This window comes from Heloderma suspectum, chromosome 3 (assembly GCF_057233095.1).
Source record: "Heloderma suspectum isolate Gila_16-S chromosome 3, 16-S_ref, whole genome shotgun sequence".
In the NCBI taxonomy this organism is placed as follows: domain Eukaryota; kingdom Metazoa; phylum Chordata; class Lepidosauria; order Squamata; family Helodermatidae; genus Heloderma; species Heloderma suspectum.
In genome coordinates this window covers 123,999,733-124,021,353 of record NC_139460.1, presented here as the reverse complement: position 1 = coordinate 124,021,353, position 21,621 = coordinate 123,999,733, and the positions used below count along the sequence as shown (strand labels likewise).

Sequence of the window (21,621 nt, the reverse complement as noted above, 5' to 3'; positions counted from 1 at the left end):
CCTGTTAAAGCATTAGAGTGAAGGGATCTTTTAATTAGGCTGCTTGGCTTTGGCAGCTTTTCAGTGCTGTTCTTGTGGCAATTGAGAAGCTATTCTTTCCTTCTGAGTTGGAATAACAATAGACTAGAGCAAAAATGGCCGTGTTGCCTGGTTACATTTAATCACTTGGGAATCAATGCTCCACATGGCTCATTCTGGATCCAAACTCCAAGGAGATTTCTCAATAATTTATTAGTGATATATGCTCAGAAGTGAATGGGTAATGTCACATCTTAATTACTGTAGCAGTGTCCTTTCCAATTCAATATAAAAATAAAAGTTTGTTTTACCCCCTTTTAGAAGTGTCTGTTTTCATTCAATATTGCTTTTTAACTTGTCTTAATTTAGTTGAATGTTCAAACTTTGTAACCATAGGTTTTGATGTTACTTTCTTCTGTTGAAGATGCAGAGCTAATGTGTACTGTACTATATTATTTTGGCATTTTCTAGAACATATTTCACATTAGAATCAATCTGATCCTTTAAGCGCTTTGTTAATGGTCCAATACTAAGGCTTGCTGACCTGAAAACACATCTAGGATAGGCTATCTGAACTTCTGGGCCAGCAGAAAAACATTAACTATAATGGTATGCCAAGACATTATACGAGTGTTGCAGACAGAAACATTAAAATAAATGAAAAGATAGTCATTTGTTGCTCTCTGTGTGACAGAGAAACACTATAAAATGGGGCTCTTCAGTCTCTGTACTGCTCCAAGAAATTTCTGATGTACTTTCTTAACTTGGAAATATGTTCCATGGATTTATGTGGAAGCTACTTCTGAGTGAATGAATTTCACTATATAGGCCAGGGAATATGTGGCCCTCCAGATGTTGTTGGACTGCAACTCCCATCAGTCCTAGCCAACATAGCTGATGGTGAGGGATGATGGGAGTTTCAATCCAACAACATCTGAAAGGCCACACATTCACCACTCCTGATATATGCCTAAGGTAAACCATGCCCAACCTGGAGCCCTCCAGATGTTTTGGACTACAATTCCCAGCATTCCTGACCATTAGTTATGCTTTCTGGGGCTGAAGGGAGTTGCAGTCCAAAACATCTGGAGGTCACCAGTTCAGGGAAGGCTGCCTTAGGACTTGTCATAATATTCTTAACTGGAAATCAGTTCAGTTACAATCCATGAGATTTACTTGTAACTGTCTTTAGGATGGGGGTCAGCAGGTGGAGATCCCTGTGTCAAATCTGCCTCCCCTAATTGCCAGAAGCAAATTGCTTTGGGCAATGGTGGCAGTAGCAGCCTTTGCAAAGTACCCTCCACCAAAAGTAGTGGCTGATTATGGATTTAGGGAAAAGGGACCTTGCTTCTTTCAGAAGCACAAAAATAATATAACATGGTTAAAATATGCCCACTAGAAAGAGAGAGCCAATGTGGTGTGGTGGTTAGAGTGTTGGACTGAGACTTTGGAGATCCGTGTTCTAGCCTTTACCCGGAAATGAAATTTAGAGTGACTTTGGGCCTGTCACTGACTCTCAGCCTAACCTACCTCACGTGGTTATTGTAAGGATAAAATGGAGAGGAGTATTATGTATACCACCTTGGGTTCCTTGGAGGAAAAAAAGGCAGGATATAAATGAATGATGATGATGATGATGATGATGATAATAATAATAGAAAGCAAGACATTTTCTCTGGTGATTTTATTAGTCTCTTTTTTCAAATGAACTTAACAAATTCCTTCTTATTTTCTTTCTGCACAAGTGGTGTTAATAAGTATGATTTTTTGCTTTTGAAGATTTCATATAATTCAAAGATACGTGTAGGTTTATATGTCCTTTATTTCCAAAGGAATGGGGCAAGACCTTAGGCTTCCAGGACAACATCAAACTCTACTAAGAATTCCGGTCAGGAACTCCCTTCTTGTTTCCTAGCAACTCAGGATAGTGGTGCTTTCTCCTTTGAGTGAAATCATTCAGAGGCAGATACTGGGATCATTTGCAGGGCCTAAGGCAACACTGTTCATGCACTTAAGAAGAAGCACAGTAGCCTAGCATGACGCCTGGCTGTTTATGAGAAAAGCGCTGAGCCTCCTAGATCAGATGGAATCAACATTACTTCAGAATCCTTTCATGTGAACTTGAAAGCAGGAGATCCAGCTTTATTACTGCTTAGTTGTTTGGCAAGGTGAGGGATTGCTCTTGAAATGCTTTTAGCCTTTCATATTCTATTGAATCTGGCAAAACAAAACTGTATACAGGTAAGCAGCTGAAGAGAAAATGTTCCTGTTGACCTACCTGAATGATAACTTCAATTTTTTAAATGGATTTCTTGGTACTCAGGCAAAAAACATTGAGCAGCGCAAACATTGTTCTATTGTACTTAAGTATCATCAGGTGTTCTATCACATTTGCTTGTTAGTTCCATTTATATAGTGCAGAAAATAACCTTTACTCTTTTCTGGTTAATCTGTTGTAGAATTAATTTCATGAAAAATTGTTACATGTTTATGAGCAACTGCGCTTTTCATGCCCTCTGCAGGAAATATATAGTACAGTGCTGTTTATGAATTTCTAGTCTTTTAAGAATACTCTGAATTGTTTCTTTTCAATATAGCGAGCAATCCTATGCCCCCTAGACAGCATATGAGGGGCAATAGAATTGTTCAGAGTCTCCCCTCTGAGGTCAGACACAGTGCTGCAGCCTTGGAAAGGGGAGTTGGAGATCCAGCCCCCTCCCCCTTGCAGCTGGCACAGAAAGAACTGTGCTGGCTGGCCTCTGAGGTTGAGAACTTGACTGCAGAGAGGGGGAAAAAGGGGCATTTCAGGAGGGAGGGAGGGAGGGAGACTGAAGATACCAGGATACAAACTATCCTGAACCTCTGCCAGCCTCCTCTCCCCTCCTCCAAAATGCCTTTGTTAGGTAGAAAAGGCCATCTAGCAAAAAATGTAGGACAAGGGAGTGAAGATCACCTCTGCCACTCTTCACGCCTTGCAAAGGATGATCGTAAGCCTCTGAGTTCAGGGGCTTACAGTCATCACGGGTGCGATCGATAGGATTGCGCCCTTACTTATTTACTTTTGGCAGTATCTAATGGGGTCGCTGTGCTTACACAACTGATGTAGTTCTTGTGTAAGTGACCTTTAGCATGATGTCAATAGCTTAAGATGGCACAACAGGTTTTCCAGACATTAATGCGACTTAAACTATTTTAAGTCTCTTGCATTTGTTCCTTTGAGTTTATTAATAAATACCAAAAATGCATGAAATGCAGAGCAGAATCTTTATTCGTTGTTGTTTTCTTTAAATGAGTGCTTATCCAGATTTTAGCCTTTGCATGATGGTCTCACAAGGAAAATAGTATGACATATGATGGGCGGTGGAGTAATCTTTCTGCATGCGGTAAGCTTTTGTTAAGTTAGGGAGACAGTGATCACTACTATGGGAAAATTGCAGGCTGTGCACTTCCAATTCAGGGGAGCACTAGGTAAGCCAATGTAAATGGGCTTTGGGTTGCTCCAGCTTTACTACTGGAACTATTACTGCAAGGCATGTTATGTTGGGCTGCCTTTGAAAGTGGTTTGGAGATTCAGCTAGTGCAGAATATAGCAACCAGACTGTTGACCAGAAGTAGGTGTTCTGAAAATATCATTCCAGTTCTGGCCTGGCTGTCAATTTCATTCCAAGCCCAATTCAAAGTGCTGGACTTAATTTATAAACCCTTGCACAGCTTAGGACCCCAGTACCTCAAGGAGCACCTTTCCCCGTATGAACCTGCCTTGATCCTGATCTCAGCATCTGAGGTCTTTCTCTCCACACTCCCTCTGAGAGTTTTTCGAAGGGTAGAGAGCAGGATTTTTCTGTGGTAGCCCTCCAGTTATGGAATGCTCTCCCCAGGGAAGTTCAACTTTGTTATCTTTTCACCAGCAGGCAAAATGTTTCACTTCTCCCAGGCATTTGTATAATTTAATGGTCCAGTCTTGGTGGCTATTTTTCTTGTTCATTCTTATGTTGAATGTGGGGGGAGGTGATTTTTAGGTGGCCTTTTGGATTGACATTCATAGTAGATTTGCATGGTTTTAATGAATATGCTGTTATAATTTGCTTTTTGTATTTTATTCTTTTTGTAAATCATTTCAGGACTCCTTCTGGTTGTGAGAAGCAATATAAATATTTAATAAACTAAACTAATTAACTAAATTAAACCTACCCTAAAATATCCCTATATATTAGGTGCAAGTCTGTGTGTATTATTATTATTATTATTATTATTATTTGCAAATAATTATATATGCTATCACCTACTAAGTTGTAGAATGCTTAAGTATCATGGCGATAGATAACTAATTTCAGTCAAAAGATCAAAATGCATTAGATTACTTTAACTTAAAAAATTAAATTTTATAACAAGAACACAAAGAACAGAATATTATAGGCAATTAAGTAAACAAATAAAATGTTCCTAAGACATCTAAACTCATAAATGTACCGTAGTTGGTATAATAGACAGGTTTACATAAGCGTGTAATATGCATGTGGTTTTTAAGCGCCTGTTTTGTATATACTCACTGGAGATGGAAATGGCTACATATGTTCAAAGAAGTTAACAACTGGATATTGATAGGACAGCAATACAAGAAAAAATGGGTACAATTCATGCCCATAACTAAAAGAGTTTAAAATGTTGTACAGGGTCATGCAGTTCTGCTATTACAAAAATGCTTTTAGTTTTGGCTTGGCTGCAAATGACAACAGATGCTAATTAATGGGCAAGAAAGGCCAGTTTGGAATGCAGGTCACACCTACCTCTCAGGGTGGAGACTGAGACCAGTATTCTGGCAGAAAGGGTGTGCACAAAGAGAGGAAAACATGGTAGTTTTCAGCTTGGGAAGGAACTTTTGAGCTTTCTGAAGAAGATCACTAAGACCTTCTGACTGGCAGCATATTGGTTCCAGGAGGCTGTTAGGATGTTAGACTGATCTTGCTTGGATAGGATAATAGTGTTGCCCCTGTGCGTGCTTGCCTCCCATCTGCTTAACCTATACCTTTTGAAGTTCATTGTGAAGGGCATCATACCCTCTCCTCATGAGGGAGCTGATTTGTAAAATGTATTGTGTAATCTGACGTGGAGATTTCTGTTTTGGCTGTCGAGATCACTGCAGCCTGGCAGACAATTTCTGCCTTTCTTGCCCCTTGTTTTCTACACTGCTGTAGTTTGCAGTTCTGCTTCCAGTATCACTTTTTTCAGAAACTCCCCACTCAAATTCTTTTTAACATTTTAGCTGAGACTTTGCTAGCTAACTTTCATCAACGTGATACAATGATATTGGGTGTAGTCCTACAAATCTTAGGTGTGTCTATCTCATAGATATCTATGTGTGTTGAAGTCCCAGTCATTTCACTGAAACATAGGTATGCCTAAACTTTTGCTGAATCATACTGTTATTTGTTTTCTTAAATACAGGAGAGCATAAGGAGTGGAGGTTGCTTTTTTATTTTGAACTTCAAACAACAGTATGCAAGCATAATGAATTAAATACTTGACTTTGAAGTAAAATTGAGTATGGTGTCCATAAAGTAAGGGTTCATAAAAAGGAGAACTGTTTATTTAGCATAATTACATAGAACTCCTCAAAACTGAGGAATTAATACCAACAATAATTGAGCTTAATTGAAAATTACTGGAATGTATTTTTTTCTCTCCAATTGACATTTGTTCCTTTATGAAATGAGTTTTTAAAGTATGTGTGCAGATCGCATTGGGTGCTTTGGTTTAAAAACTTGTTGTAATTTTACTTGACTTAACGTAAATAACTGATTATAGTTTCTATTCAAGGATCGAGAAAGTAGAACATATCATAGAAGTAGAATATGGTTTCCAAAGCTGTGTTCAGGAAAAAAAGAGGTCCAGATTAATTTTAGGGGTTGAAGGAGGCAGTAGAAGAGTTTATGCAGCATGGAAATGCTCCATGCATCTTTTAGCACAGAGATTTGCTGTTGTTCAGTCGTTAGGTCATGTCTGACTCTTCGTGAGCCCATGGACCATAGCACGCCAGGCCTTCCTGTCCTCTGCTCTCTCCCGGAGCGTGCTCAAATTCATATTCATTGCATCGGTGATGCTATCTAGCCATCTCATCCTCTGCCGTCCCCTTCTCCTTTTGCCTTCAATCTTTCCCAGCATCAGGGTCTTTTCCAGGGAGTTTTCTCTTCGCATTAGGTGGCCAAAATATTTGAGCTTCAGCTTCAGTATCTGTCCTTCCAATGAGCACTCAGGGTTGATTTCCTTTAGGATGGACTGATTTGACCTCCTTGCAGTCCAGGGGACTCGTAAGAGTCTTCTCCAGAACCACAGTTCAAAAGCATCAATTCTTTGGCACTCAGCCTTCCTCATAGTCCAGCTCTCACAACCATACATTGCTACTGGGAAAACCACAGCTTTGATTATACAGACCTTTGTCGGCAAAGTGATGTCTCTGCTTCTTACTATGCTGTCTAGGTTTGCCATAGCTTTTCTCCCAAGGAGCAAGCGTCTTTTAATTTCATGGCTACAGTCACCATCTGCAGTGATCTCGGAGCCCAAGAAAATAAAATCTGTCACTGCTTCCATTTCTTCCCCTTCTATATGCCAGGAAGTGATGGGGCCAGATGCCATGATTGTAGTTTTTTTAATGTTGAGTTTCAAACCAGCTTTTGCACTCTACACTTTCACCCTCAACAAGAGGCTCTTTAGATCCTCTTCGCTTTCTGCCATTAGGGTGGTATCATCTGCGTATCTGAGGTTGTTGATAATTCTCCCGGCAATCTTAATTCCGACCTGTGATTCATCCAACCTGGCGTTTTTCATGATGTAATCTGCATATAAATTAAATAAGCAGGGTGACAATATGCAGCCTTGTCGTACTCCTTTCCCAATTTGGAACCAATCGGTTGTTCCATGTCTGGTTCTTAACTGTTGCTTCTTGACCCTCATACAGGTTTCTCAGAAGACAGGTAAGGTGGTCTGGTACTCCCATCTCTTGAAGAATTTGCCAGAGTTTGTTGTGATCCACACAATCAAAGGCTTTAGCATAGTCAATGAAGCAGAAATAGATGTTTTTCTGGAATTCTGTTGCTTTCTCCGTGATCCAGCAAATGTTGGCGATTTGGTCTCTAGTTCCTCTGCCTCTTCGAAACCCAGCTTGTACTTCCGGTAGTTCTCGGTTTACATACTGCTGAAGCCTAGCTTGTAGGATTTTGAGCATAACTTTGCTGGCATGGGAAATGAGCGTAATTGTACGGTAGTTTGAACACTCTTTGGCATTGCCCTTCTTTGGGATTGGAATGTAAACTGACCTTTTCCAGTCTTGTGGCCACGGTTGAGTGTTCCAATTTGTTGGCATATTGAGTGCAGCACTTTAACAGCATCATCTTTTAGGATTTTAAATAGCTCAGCTGGAATTCTGTCATCTCCGCTAGCTTTGTTGTTACTAATGCTTCCTAAGGCCCACTTGATTTCACTCTCGAGGATATCCGGCTCAAGTTCAGTGACCTCACTACCATGGCTATCAGGGACATTCAGATCTTTCCTGTATAGTTCTTCTGTGTATTCTTGCCACCTGTTCTTAATCTCATCTGCTTCTGTGAGGTCCCTGCCTTCTTTGTCCTTTATCATGCCCGTCCTTGCACAAAACATTCCCTTAATATCTCCAATTTTCTTGAAAAGATCTCTAGTCTTTCCCATTCTATTGTTTTCCTCAATTTCTTTGCATTGTTCATTTAAGAAGGCCTTCTTGTCTCTCCTTGCTATTCTCTGGAACTCTGCATTCAGTTGGATATCTCTTCCCCTTTCTCCCTTGCTTTTCGCTTCCCTTCTTTCCTCAGCTACTTGTAAAGCCTCATCAGACAGCCACTTTGCTTTCTTGCATTTCTTTTTCTTTGGGATGGATTGAGTTGCTGCCTCCTGAACAATGTTACGGACCTCCGTTCATAGTTCCTCAGGCACTCTGTCTATCAGGTCTAATCCCTTCTATTCCTCACCTCCACTGTATATTCATCAGGGATATGATTGAGGTCATACCTGAATGATTTAGTGGTTTTGCCTACATTCTTCAATTTAAGCCGAAATTTTGCAAGAAGCAGCTCATGATCTGAGCCACAGTCAGCTCCAGGTCTTGTTTTTACTGACTGCATGGAGCTTCTCCATCTTTGGCTGCAAAGTACTTAATCAGTCTGATTTCGATATTGACCATCTGGTGATGTCCATGTGTAGAGTTGCCTCTTGTGCTGTTGGAAAAGCGGGTTTGCTATGATCAGCGTGTTCTCTTGGCAAAACTCTATTAGCCTTTGTCCTGCTTCATTTTGTACACCAAGACCATGCTTGCCTGTTATCCCGGTGATTTCTTGACTTCCTACTTTGGCATTCCAATCCCCTATGATGAAGAGGACATCTTTTTTTGGTATTAGTTCTAGAAGGTGTTGTAGATCTTCATAGAACCGATCAACCTCAGCTTCTTCGGCATCAGTGGTTGGGCATAGACTTGAATTACTGTGATGTTGAATGGTTTGCCTTGGATTCGTACTGAGATCATTCTATCGTTTTTGAGATTGTACCCCAGTTCTGCTTTTCCCACCCTTTTGTTGACTATGAGTGCTACTCCATTTCTTCTAAGGGATTCTTGCCCACCGTAGTAGATATAACGGTCACCTGAATTAAATTCGCCCATGCTTGTCCATTTTAGTTCGCTGATTCCCAAGCTGTTGATGTTCAGTCTTGCCATCTCATGTTTGACCACCTCCAGCTTACCTTGATTCATTGATCTTACATTCCAGGTTCCTAAACAATATTGTTCTTTACAGCATCAGACTTTCTTTTCACCACCAGACACATGCACAGCTGAGTGTCCTTTCGGCTTTGGCCCAGCCACTTCACCCTTTCTGGCGCTACTTGGAAATTCCCTCTGGTCTTCCCCAGTAGTATATTGGACGCCTTCCGACCTGAGGGGCTCATCTTCCGGCATCATATCTTTTAGCCTTGTGATACGTTCTATGGGGTTTTCTTGGCAAGAATACTGGAGTGGGTTGCCATTTCCTTCTCCAGTGGACCACATTTTGTCAGAACTCTCCACCATGACCTGTCCGTCTTGGGTGGCCCTGCACGGCATAGCTTATGGCTTCACTGAGTTATGCAAGCTCCTTCACCACAACAAGGCAGTGATCCATGAAGGGGTAGCACAGAGATACAGGTTAATAATCTCTGTCCTGTTGCAATTTACATTAGATCCATGGGGAGTTTGTGAAATGAGCGAATGTGTTTACCACTTGTTAAAATTAGTGGACTCTGTTGCCTTGGGAGATTTTAGAGGGCTGAGATTTTACTGGATGTGTTTCCACTTCCTAGATATGGAGTGTCTGTGAGGGGTGTTATTGGCCTTTGCAGCTGGAGATCTGGGGTACCAAGAGTTGTGCAGCCTAAAGAATACAGGGTATCGTGTTCTCTGTCAGTGGGTTTCAGTTCAGCCTGTTGCTCAGTGCTGCACACTCTTATTTCTCATTCCTTTGATACTGTGACCTGTTGCTAGGATGACTAAGGAGGAGGCTTAATACTAGGACTGCAAATATGTCTTCCTTTTACCAATGCATTCAAGGTGACTGCACATTAGAACCTTCTGCAGAGCTGGCACATCTTAAAGTACAGGAGACAAGATGTTGGGGTGAGATGAGAAATGAATGCTTAGCAGAGTGTTAATGAGCTGCAACTGGGCTGTTTGGATTCTGATTATATTTCATGCTAGGCTGATGCATGCTTTTCTGCCAAGCCCCAAAGCCTGCAAGTTAACAGTTTAACTTGCCACTTTTCTTGTGAAATTAATTATTTGCTCAGTGTTCGTGCTGCAGGAATCCCAGACTGATACAGTGCATTATCTGCTCTTTCTTCTTTTAACTTTTAAGATGTAATTCATGTACATGTAAGATGTAAGCCATAAGCAGCTATGTGTGGCCTGAAAATGATTTTTAAAAAATTGGAGAGATAAGAGATGATAATACCTATCTTGCTATAGATAGGGAGTCTTCACTGTATTCTGGTGGTTACAGTTATCCCTGGCTTGTAACATGGTGTATAGAAGGGTGTTTCATTGAGATACCACACAAGAATCACTTGAAATTATATAATGTTGGCAATACTAATATTCATGTTCTAGAAATCCATATCGACAAGAGGTTGCATGAAACATAGTGTACCATTGCTGGAGTGAGTAGTATAGTGGCTAAGGCTAGAGATGGGGGAGAAATTTGTTTGGCTTGCATTTTAAGTTGAGCTGACCTAATATGTGAACTGGAACACAATTATCCTTCAGTTTTGCACTTCTCTGAATTTTGCAGTGCAGTTATCTGATCAAAAAATGTGTACCTTAGGGGAAATTGCACACAAAATGTATACTTTAGGAAAAATGCATACGAAGTGTATTGATTTTTGTACGCATTTCAAAATGAATACAATGGGGAAAATGTGTACAATGGGAGAAATATATGCATTAAGGGAAATGTGTGTAGAAAAGCCTATTAATTTCAATGTAGAACTTTTTTCTTAAAAAGTTCACAAACTGATATGGAAATGGGATGGAACAAACTTGTGCTTCAAAAGGTTTGAAAGCTGTAGAAACCAAAACAGTCAGATTTGCCCACCCTTAGCTAAGACTGCATTCTTATACCCACTTACATGGGAGTAATGCCTATTAAACTGAATGGGACTTACTTTATAGTAGATATATGTAGGATTACATCATAAGAGTGTGAGGTAGGGGCCCGAAGAATGGTCTGGCAACACCAAATATTGTAGTATTGCTGAGGCTGTTAGATGGGCTTTGTCAGCCATCTGGCTGTGAGATCCCTGGGAGTGTAAAACCATGTGAGCTGGGAAGTCCCTAGTTCAATCTTATTGCCCCCTCATTCCTTAGTAAAACTACTGTTCTCTCAGCCTCTGCATCACATCTGCGATATGGCCTTCTAAATTATAATGACCTGCCTTACAGGGTTGTTTCAGCGATTACTGAGATAATGTATGCGAAACACTTGGAACACTTATAATATGCTGCTATGTATGTAGAACACAGAGAGTAGATATTTATTTATTTATTTATTACATTTCTATCCCACCTTTTTTCCTCCTTAAGGAACCCAAGGCGGTGTACATAATCCTCCTCCTGTCCATGTTATCTTCACCACAACAACCCTGCGAGGTAGGTCAGGCTGAGAGTCTCTAACTGACCCAAAGTCACCCAGTGAGCTTCATGGCTGAGTGGGGACTAGAACCCGGATCTCCCGAGTCCCAGTCCAACACTCTAGCCACTACAGCATACTGGCTCTCTATCAGTAGCTACTACCCTAATTTTCAACCTTTCCATTCAGAGGCTTCTTACTTTGCAACATCTGAGGATTACATCAGGAATAGAATAAATTGTTCTCATCCCTCCATTGGGAATACTGTGTCTGTTTAGCATCTAGTGATTACACAAGATTCTAAGCTAGGTGGACCGTTATTCTGACTCCAATAGCACTTCTTAGGTCTTTACATAAGTTTACCAAACTATAAATAAGCAGCTCATCCCATTTTCACTTTTGGTGTTGTTGTTTTGGGATTGTTATTTTTTGCAGTAGTGTCTAAAAACTATAATTACTGTAGGCCAGGTAAATAGTCAATGGTAACTGCTTCAACCAGGTTTTGTTCGTGGCATGTATTACTTGGAAGGGAAAAGGCACAAACGTGCTAAGTATTAGGTTCATTGAAATGATCATTTTGTTGATCCATATAAGAATTGTCACACTTATTTATTTATTTATTTATTTATTTATTTTATTTCTATACCGCTCAATACCAGGTACAAAATACACTATTAAATACAATATAAAATGTAAAAGCTTAAAACTACAGTATAAAAGTACAAACCAAAATAAAACCTAGCAGCAATGCAGAGATTTAAAATACAATAACAGATTTAAAACAACAGAGCTAAAAAACTAAAATGCCTGGGAAAGTAAAAAGGTCTTCACGTGGTGCCAGGAAGTCTCTCTGGGAAGCTCATTCCACAACCAGGGCGCCAAAGCAGAAAAGGCCCTCTTCTGGGTAGCCATCTGCCTCACTTTCTTTCACTTTTCTGGACTCCCAGAAAAGGACCAATGAAGATGATCTTAGGGTCCAGGAACGTACATATGGAAGGAGGCAATCCTTCAGATAACCTGGCCCCAAGCTGTTTAGGGCTTTGAATGTTAATACCAGCATTTTGAATCAGGCCCGGAGATGGACTGGCAGCCAGTGCAGATGGAAAAATACTGGCATAATATGATCATGTTGGCCAGTCCCTGTTAACAGCCTTGCTGCCCTGTTTTGGACCAGCTGAAGTTTCTGGACCATTTTCAAAGGCAGCCCTACATATAATGCATTTCAGTAATCCAGACGAGAGGTTAGAACACGGATAACTGTAGCTAGGATATTCCTGTTCAGGTAAAGACTTTGTTGGTATATCAGCCTAAGATGATAAAAGGTGCTTCATGCCACCTAGTCTACCTGTGCCTCAAGTGACAATTCCGCCCCCAAACTACGAACCTGATCCTTTAGGGGGAGTGCAACCCCCTCCAGAATAGGTTGAACATCACTTAGCCAGGCAGACGATCCACCTATTAACAGTACCTCTGTCTTGTCTAGATTTCTCAGTTTATTGGCCCTCATCCAGCCCATTACCATGCCCAGGCACTGATTCAGAACAGCCACTGCCTCACCTGGATTTGATGAAAAGGAGAGATAGGGCTGGGTGTCATCTGCATATTCATGACACTTTAGCCCACACCTCCAGATAACCTCCCCCAGTGGTTTCATATATGTATTGAACAACATGGGGGATAGAATAGAGCCCTGTGAAACCCCATAGAATAGCTACAGCTCTATTTTTTAAGGTGGTGAGGATCTTTCAGGGATAAGATTTGGACAGGCCTTTAGTATTTGATAGAACACATCTTCTAGCATTCTAAAAAAAAATGCTTTTGTTATAATTAGTATGAGGATAAGCCCCAAATATCAGGCCCTATTTTTGTACTAAACATTGAAGCATTTAAATTAGCCAGTGAAGACAAGCTACTGGGAAGGTGAAAAAGCCTCTCCTTCTCTAGGGTATGAGCCATTAGTAAATGAGCTAGTGCAAATGTTACACTCATAGACATAGGTAAGAGATCAGGAGTGGTTTTTGGGATTGCATGTTCCTTCCCTTTCTTCCATGGCCTTAATACTAGTAATTCGGCTGTTAAGAGTTGCATCTGCACTGGCCTTAGTCATGCTTAAAGCTAACTAGTGTTCCCATCTCAAGTGTCTGAACCAGGTTTGCAAACAAGGGTTAAGCAGGGTGGGCAATTTGTGACCCTCCAGATGTCTTGACCTGCAACTCCCATCCAGCCCTAGTCAGCATAGTCAATGGTGAGGTTCATGGGGTTGTAGGGCACAACATCTGGAGGGCCACCAGTTGCCCACCCTGGATAAGAGCAAACCCAATTAGCAGTGATCTTAATTAAGGTTGGTGCAGATGTAAACTTTCATTATGATCAAAATTTGATGGCGGAGGGTGTGAGAGGGGGAAAATAATGTACAAGAGAGGAAGGGAGCATGCAATTGCAGAGCTCACTATTGATCTCTCAACCCCAGTTAAGAGATCAGGAAGTTTCATTTGTACTGTGCAATGTTCTGCTTTGCTGCAGGCTTCAGGAGCCAGGTTTATTACACCGTTGCTGTTACCCACCTTGAGTCTTTTGCAGCAGGTAATAAATCTAAACAAATCCCTTTCTGCAGAAGCACTGTACACGTAAAATGGGATTATTCCATTTGTGATTTTTAGTCATCAAGACAGGAAGGACATACCAAAATGACATTAATATAATTTGTTTTCATAACTTAGCAACTGCTGTCTTTCTGCTGCACTGATCACTGCATTCATTTCTGACAAGCATGATAAGCCTGCATGTGATCTAGACTGGTAAACATATTCTTGGCTAAATCAAAAAGCTGAATATGAACTATGTAACTTTATAATGGGTTGGAGCAAAACTAAAACAAGTATCTTCCAACATACTTTTATTTAAATAACCAGATATTTAAGTATCTTGAAGGGGTTTTGTGGGGTGGGGAAATAACATGAAATATGTATCACACAAAATAAAATTTTCAGCATGTTGAAATACCACTAGTTCTCTGCCAGCTTAATCCTGACTCCTGAAAGTTACAGAAGATAGGGTAGGGATAGGACTTGCAGTGCTTCCAAAAGATGTTCAGGCATAAATTTTGGTGAGTTTCCAGGGCCAAGGACCATAATGGAGATGGGGGAGTGAGCAGGCACTGATGCATCTCTTTACTAGGATCCAATAAAAAGGTTACGCAGAGATGCCTTAGTGGCTGTCACCCTATTGTGGTAAAATATGTTATTGTTAAGAGAGGATGACCTCTGCTGCAATCTGGTGAGATGTAGAGGTTAAGAATGTGAACTGGAAGGTTCCTGGCTCAAATCTATTCTCAGCCATAATCATGAGGTGTCTTGAGCAAGCCACTATTCCCCTAGCCTCAGGCCTCCTATTGACAATACTGGTCTGACTTTCAGGACTGTTGTAAGGATTGCTGAGATAATGTATGAATGCCAATGCTTTGAACACTTGAAGTGCACTATGTAATGCTAAGTATTATTATCAATATCTCTAGAGATGATAAGGAAATCCTGAGTAAGAGGCGGTCTCTTAGTGTGTTGAAGCTAATGCATCTAAGGCTTTATAGGTCAAAATTAGCACTTTTTGAATTGTGTCAGGAAACAATAGGGGTCCAATGTAGATACTGGAATTGTAGAGTTGGAAGGACTTTAGAGATCATCTAGTCAAGCCCTTTGCTCAATGCAGGATCTGCAATGCAAGATTCTACCACATCATCCCTGTCAGATGCCATCCAGTTTCTGCTTAAATATCTCTAGCAGAGGAAAAACCACTACCTCCTGCAACAGTCTGTTCCACTATCAAATAGCTCTCTGTATTAGGAACTTTCTCCTAATGTAACTGAAATCTGTTTCCTTGCAATTTCCATCCATTGGTTTGCATCCTGTCCTCTGGAATAACTCTGCTTCATCTTCTGCATAGCAGCCTTTCAGATATTTGAAGACTCCTATTATATATCCCCTTAATCTCTTCTTCAGGCTAACATATACAGCTCTTTCAACCATTCCTCATAGGATTTGATTTCCAGATCCCTCACCATCTTAGTCACCATTCCAGTTTGTCAATGTTCTTTAAAATGTGGCACCTAGAACAGGACACAGTACTCCAAATACAACCTGACTGATGCAGAATAGAACATTATTAGATGCGGAATAGAACTACTATTTCACATGATCTGGAGGCTATGCTTTTGTTATTGCAGCCTAAGATTGCATTAGCTTTTTTAAATTAACTTCTGGCTTATACTCAGTTGCTGATCCATTAAAACACTTAGATCCTTTTTCACATATACTACTACCAAGCCAGGTTTTCCCCATCCTATCCTTATCCCTTTGATGGGTTTTTTAAAAAAAATATAAATGCAAGACTTTACATTTACCTCTGTTGAATTTCATCTTATTAGTTTTGGCCCAACCTGTCACGATCATTTTGAATCTTGATTCTGTCTTCTATGGTGTTAGAAATCCCTGCCAGCTTTGACTCATCTGCAGATTTGATAAGCATCCCCTCTACACTGTCATACAAGTAATTTATAAAAATGTTGAAAAGCAGAGGGCGAAGCACTGAGCCCTACAGCACTCCACTTTAGAGCTCCCTCCAGGTTGACACAGCCATTAACAAGCACTCATTGGTTATGGTTGCTGAACCAGCTGTGGATTCACCTTATAGTTGCATCCAACCTGCATTTTACCATCTGAAAACAAGACTATCATGGGAAACTTTATCAAATGCTTTGCTGAAATCAAGGTATACTATGTCCATGGTCTTTCCATGATCTTCCAAACTAGTAACTCAATAAAAAAGAGAGATGATTGGTTTGGCATGAGGTAGAGCTGGTGGAAGGTGCCACAGGTCATTGCCTCAACTTTGGATTTCCAAGGAGCTTTAGATCCATGATCAATCTAATGCTGCAGACTGGTGTGGCAATGGGAAGCAGAACTCCATTTGTGGTGGAAGTCCTAACCTTTAGGGGGATTTGGATGAAATCCAGTGAGGTTTTTCCACTGATGGAACTGCTGGCATTGATGGAACCACGAGGGGTTGATACCCCCCCATGTGCCCTCAAAATCTGGTCTAGAGAGTTGGGGGTACCCTCTGTAGCAGATAGTGGGGGTGTGTGGGGGTCCATAGAGGGAAGGAGAGAATGATACAGTCGCATCACATGAGTAGAGGTCTACTAATGCAACACTGGGGCAGTATCCAGTAAACAACAGCACTCATTTCCAGAATGGGTCAGGTTACCGGAGTTCTCAGAGGGGAGCTCCACTCATCTTCCCTATTCTGGAAATGAGCGTTGTCACTTGTTTCTGTGTTTATCTTAGGAACCGCTTATTCCTGTTGTGTTAGTGGCTCATTTTGCTAGTGCAACAGAAATAGCAGAGGTTCAGTGGCAGTTTAAGATACTACCCTTGGATTCTACCCTTTATTTCCATCTTGCCAAAATGTCAACTTCGATTGTTTGCTTGTATCCAGCCTGCTTTCATGGAATATGCACCGCATCTGCAAGACCTAGTTAATTTGAAGTCATGTAGAACAGGAAAGCAGGTAGGTCAGACTTCAAGGGAAGCTATAGGTGATGGCATGTTTGCCAGAGATGAGCAGAACCACTTGAGTGGTTCTACAAACTCTTACAAGGTCTTCCAGTCAAGTCACCAACATTTCATGGTCAACAGTATTTTGAGGTTTTACTTATGTTTTATATGAACTGGGGGCAAGGCTGCACCAAATAGCCCCTCCCTTGGCATCCACACAAATGTTTGCAGAGAGGGGGCCTCAGCTGTACATCCAGAGGCCTCCATATGAGTTCTGGCCTGGGTAGAGAGCTCTGCCTGTACAACTCCCATAATCTCCATACTGGCTGAGGCTGATGGGAGTTGAAGTCCAAAACATCTGGAGGGCACCAGGTTGGGTAAGGTTGGTCTAGCCTCATGTGGCGCACAGTGGTAGGCAGCAGTATTGCAACCGAAACTCTCCCCACGACCCGAGTTAGATCCCAGCGGAAGCTGGATCCCAGGTAGCCGGCTCAGGTCAGTTCAGCCTTCCATCCTTCCAAGGCTCAGGTCGACTCAGCCTTCCATCCTTCCGAGGTCGGTAAAATGAGTACCCAGCTTGCTGGGGGAAAGGTAGTCACGACTGGGGAAGGCAATGGCAAACCACCCCGCTATAGTCTGCCATGAAAAGCCAGCGCAAGCGGCATCCCTCTAGGAGTCAGTAATGACTCAGTGCTTGCACAGGAGGAACCTTTCCTTTCCTTTACTCATAAAAATCCATGGGCCTAAATACGCTTTGTGTTGGGTTGTGGACATTGGTTTTACTGGGAACAGAATTGGATGTTGCATAATTTAAATTGTATTCCCTTGTGGGGATGCTCATTCTACATTAGACAATAGGTCTGAGCGTCTTCAAACATTATATGTCTTAAGGTGAGGCCTTAAGTATAATAGTAAGGCCGTATAAAATGTATTGATAATGATGATATGCTTCCACTCAAATAGTTAAATAATACCTTTTCATTTTTCCATATTAGTGACTGCTCTATGAGTTTTACAAGGATAATGGATTCCAAGTTACAGGAGACTGAAGGATTTGGTGAGGAAGGTTCAGGTAAAAGGCCAGTTTTAATTTTGTTACCTGAGAGAACCCCATGTATTATTATGTAAATTATTAAAACTGAAGTTTCTGTTGTCCTTTTGCAATAGGAATTCTGCTTATTCCAGGACTGTTGCCCAATTTCAGCCAATCTTCGCTGATTAATCATACACGTTTAATAGATCAATTCATTTGACAAATTTGCATATGAATAAATATAATTATAAAGAAAAACATTTTCTCAGTTTGTAGATGATGCATGTTTGTGTATTTGCAGGATGCTGTATCTTGGAAGAGGCATTCCCACCTGTCAGCTAAAGAAGGAGGAATACCTCTTCCGAGATGGTTCTTGCCATCTGTGGTATTTGTAAGTACTTGTATTAAAAATAGTTGGTTTTAATCCGGTGCCCAAATAATTGTAGGCACCTTTTAAATACAAATATTTTTAATCAGTTAACTGATTACACAGAAACAAGTCCCACTGAAGATATAGAATTCCAGCCTAAACATTGCATAGCTTATTTTAGAAATGTTTTCCTATCTCTGCTTATGCCAAAACAAACAAGGACCATGCATCTGCTTATGCTAAAGGCAATTTATTATGGGCAAATTCAGACATGCTATAAGCAGGTGCAATTCTAGCAATATCAAGGATTTACCAACTGTCTGCTCCTAGATTGTTGTTTTGTTCAGTCGTTAAGTCGTGTCCGACTCTTCGTGACCCTATGGACCATAGCACGTCAGGCCTTCCTGTCCTCCGCTGTCTCCTGGAGTGTGCTCAAGTCCATATTCATTGCATCGGTGATGCTATCTAGCCATCTCATCCTTTGCCGTCCCCTTCTCCTTTTGCTTTCAATCTTTCCCAGCATCAGGGTCTTTTCCAGTGAGTTTTCTCTTTGCATTAGGTGGATTTCAAACCAGAATTATATGTACGGGTCTGGAAAAGGGTTGGAATTATCAACTTAGCAAAATTGGGTGAATTTCTTTTTATTTCTGATTCATGCCTTCACATCTTCTTCTGTGAAAGCTGCAGTTTTTTTTAAAGAATAAAAGCTGTGGAATTACCCATGCCTGAGTTGGCTTCTTCTTAGAGTCATAGAATTGCAGAAATGGAAGAAGCTTCTAGTCAATCAGTCTGCACAGGGACACAATTCTCCTTGTTTAAACTTTACCTGTTTGAAATCTACAGTCAAATCTTCCCATCTTTAGGCTACCTACATGTGAGGGTATTTCTAGCAAAATAGACAGTTTGCTTATTTACAGAAATTTAACTGTCAGCATTCCACTGCTGACACATTTGCCTTGAGCAGAAAGGTTATGAGCATTCCATGATGTCACAGAGGCTCAGCCAAAAGATTGCAGAATACAGTTAGTCTGTGCCCAGTTTAGTCTATTATGCAAAATAAATTCATTTATATCCTATTCAAGTTATATGATGCCAATTCCCACAAGAGGAAAGCAAGTGCATTGTTGTGGGTGTATATAGGAAAAGGAATAACTATAGTAAAACAAAGCTCTTTGGTAACATTTTCATCCTATATACAGTTCTAAACAAAAGCATGTCATATATTAGCGTACTTATTTAATAAAAATAAATAAATAAATACAACACTTAATTGGGAATACGCCTCCAAAAACATCTTGTTCATCTAGTGAAAGAACCATTTGTATAAGAAACTGCAGGTGGTCTACTTGTGGCCTGATAGTATGCTTACTTTCTGTGGTATGTTACTTAGCATCACACTTCAACCTTATTACTTGACTCTTGTTTTAACATGTGAAGCATCACATGGTAACATAACAATTAAAAATATCAAGTGTGTGCTTTCCACCTGAGTAAGCCATTTCTGTATTCTAAATTAATCTCTTAACTTGGTAATCTTCAGCAGTTAGTGAAGAGAGATGCTGAGTTACCAGACTATAATTTTTATTTTGTTCTTTTTATCCACCATTTAACAATTAGTTTATTCTTCAGAGGCTTATCACATTCAATGTTATTGGGACATGGCAGCAACTATAGAATAATCTTTATTACTGTTTTTTCAAGCACACCACATCTTATATCCTAACAATTTATTTGCACAGGTAATAATATTACTTTGCAATAAGAGTGGATGACCTATTCATTCAAGAAAACATTGGTGGAAGTGACAACTGGGAGAAATTGCCCTTTTTCTGTCTGTCTGTCTGTCTGGTACATCTTTCTTCCATACTCACTCTGAAAAGCATTGCCTAAAATACTTATAACTCTTTCCTTTATATTTATTTACTTAGGAAAGAAGAAGTCTAAGTTTAAATCTATCAAAAAGTTTTTTGGGAAAAGAAAAAGGAAAGAAACATTATCATCTTCAGGAAGTTGTATTCTGAAAACATGCCAATCCGCAAGCGATTTCACAGCGTCGCAGTCCATACATATAGATTATGATTCTGAAGATGAACTTGAGTAAGTCTCTGAACTTTCTTTAGTGTGTTCATAAAACAAGGAATTTGCTTCTTGAAAAGCCAGGTAATTCCTCATGGATTAAACCCCCAAGAGACTCTTAGTCAGGTGCTCAAGCATTTTACTTCTTTGAGAATCTAGGTAAGTTTTAATATGTAAATATAATGTTTTGGATACAGAATGTCTTGGATGAGTGGAAAGGCACTTCTGCTTGTGCAAGGCAGCCCTGCTGAATTCTCCCAATTTCCCTGTCCCTCTGCAGTCCCATATGCTCCATCACTTGCCATTTCAGATTGTCCCTCAACCCTCATGAGTGGCTCTTTGGGAGTCACAGGGGGCTGCAGTGGAAAGCCCCATTGCATGAGCAGAGTTCTGCTCATCTAACTCTGGATCTTGCTCATTGTAAAGTGTGTGTTGGCGGGGGGGACAAGTTCTTGCTCAGCCAGAGTCCCTTGATGCTTTGGACAAATCAGTATATCTGGGTCTAACATCTGACAGCATCATTGAACCGATAAAATGATGCATATGGGACCTACTTAAAGCCCTTACATAGAACATTATTGAAATCTATACAAATAACTGAATTGAAAGTTTTTTTTTTCCAGAAGGCAGGCTTTGATTTTCTACCTGTAAAAAATGTTAATCATATAAAGCATATTTTATGACATTCAAATATTTGATATACCAAATCTAAAGAGTATGTAAAGGAAGGAAATGCAACAAAATGTTTTTTTTTAAGAGCACATTTATTTAATATTGTTTAGATAATTTACAATTTAGAAAGAAGCACAGAAATCCCACCCTCTCCCCACAAATCTTCAGAATGTTGCTGTCCCTGGGAGTACCTGACTGTAAAATTGGTAATTTGAACTCAGTAGAAAGGAATCTGCTTATTTATTGGTGACATACTATAGTGAAAACCTCATCTGATGAAGTAGAATTGAGTCCACGAAAGCTTGCACAGTAATAAATGTGTTAGTCCTGAATGTGCTACAAGATTCTTTGCTCTTTTTGCTGCAACAGACTAACACCCCTACCATTCTGGAAGATGCTATAGTCACTATAGTATAGTGAGATACACTGGAAATATTTATTGCTTTCCAAAAAAAGGCTCAGACTGCTCACCTCTATAATATAAAGCACTTATGTGCCACAAGCTATCATTTGAAAGTGCTTGGTGTACTGCCATAGTTAAAGGAATTTTAATTTTGCCTAGGATGTTTATGAACCTTGAAATTCTGAGGTATTCCCATTCTCCCTAAGTACTCTGCAGTCTAGGTCAAATCTGAACAGAGTCTCTGATCAATCTGACTGAAATTGTGACGTACAAGCAGTTGAGCCAATAGCGGCTAGCATAGTGATGATGCTACACTTGAGTGA

At 40.4% G+C, this 21,621-nt stretch overlaps 1 protein-coding gene across 1 annotated transcript in view; it reads left to right on the top strand.

Moving 5' to 3' along the window:
* Positions 1-21,621, top strand: part of CRACDL (CRACD like) — a 78,315-nt gene that overhangs the window by 10,854 nt on the left and 45,840 nt on the right. Inside the window, exons 2-3 of the mRNA XM_084844376.1 lie at positions 17,740-17,816; positions 20,076-20,244. Of these exons, the coding sequence (XP_084700502.1) occupies positions 17,750-17,816; positions 20,076-20,244 (236 nt within the window). The 5' untranslated portion in view covers positions 17,740-17,749. The remainder of the gene's footprint in view (positions 1-17,739; positions 17,817-20,075; positions 20,245-21,621) is intronic.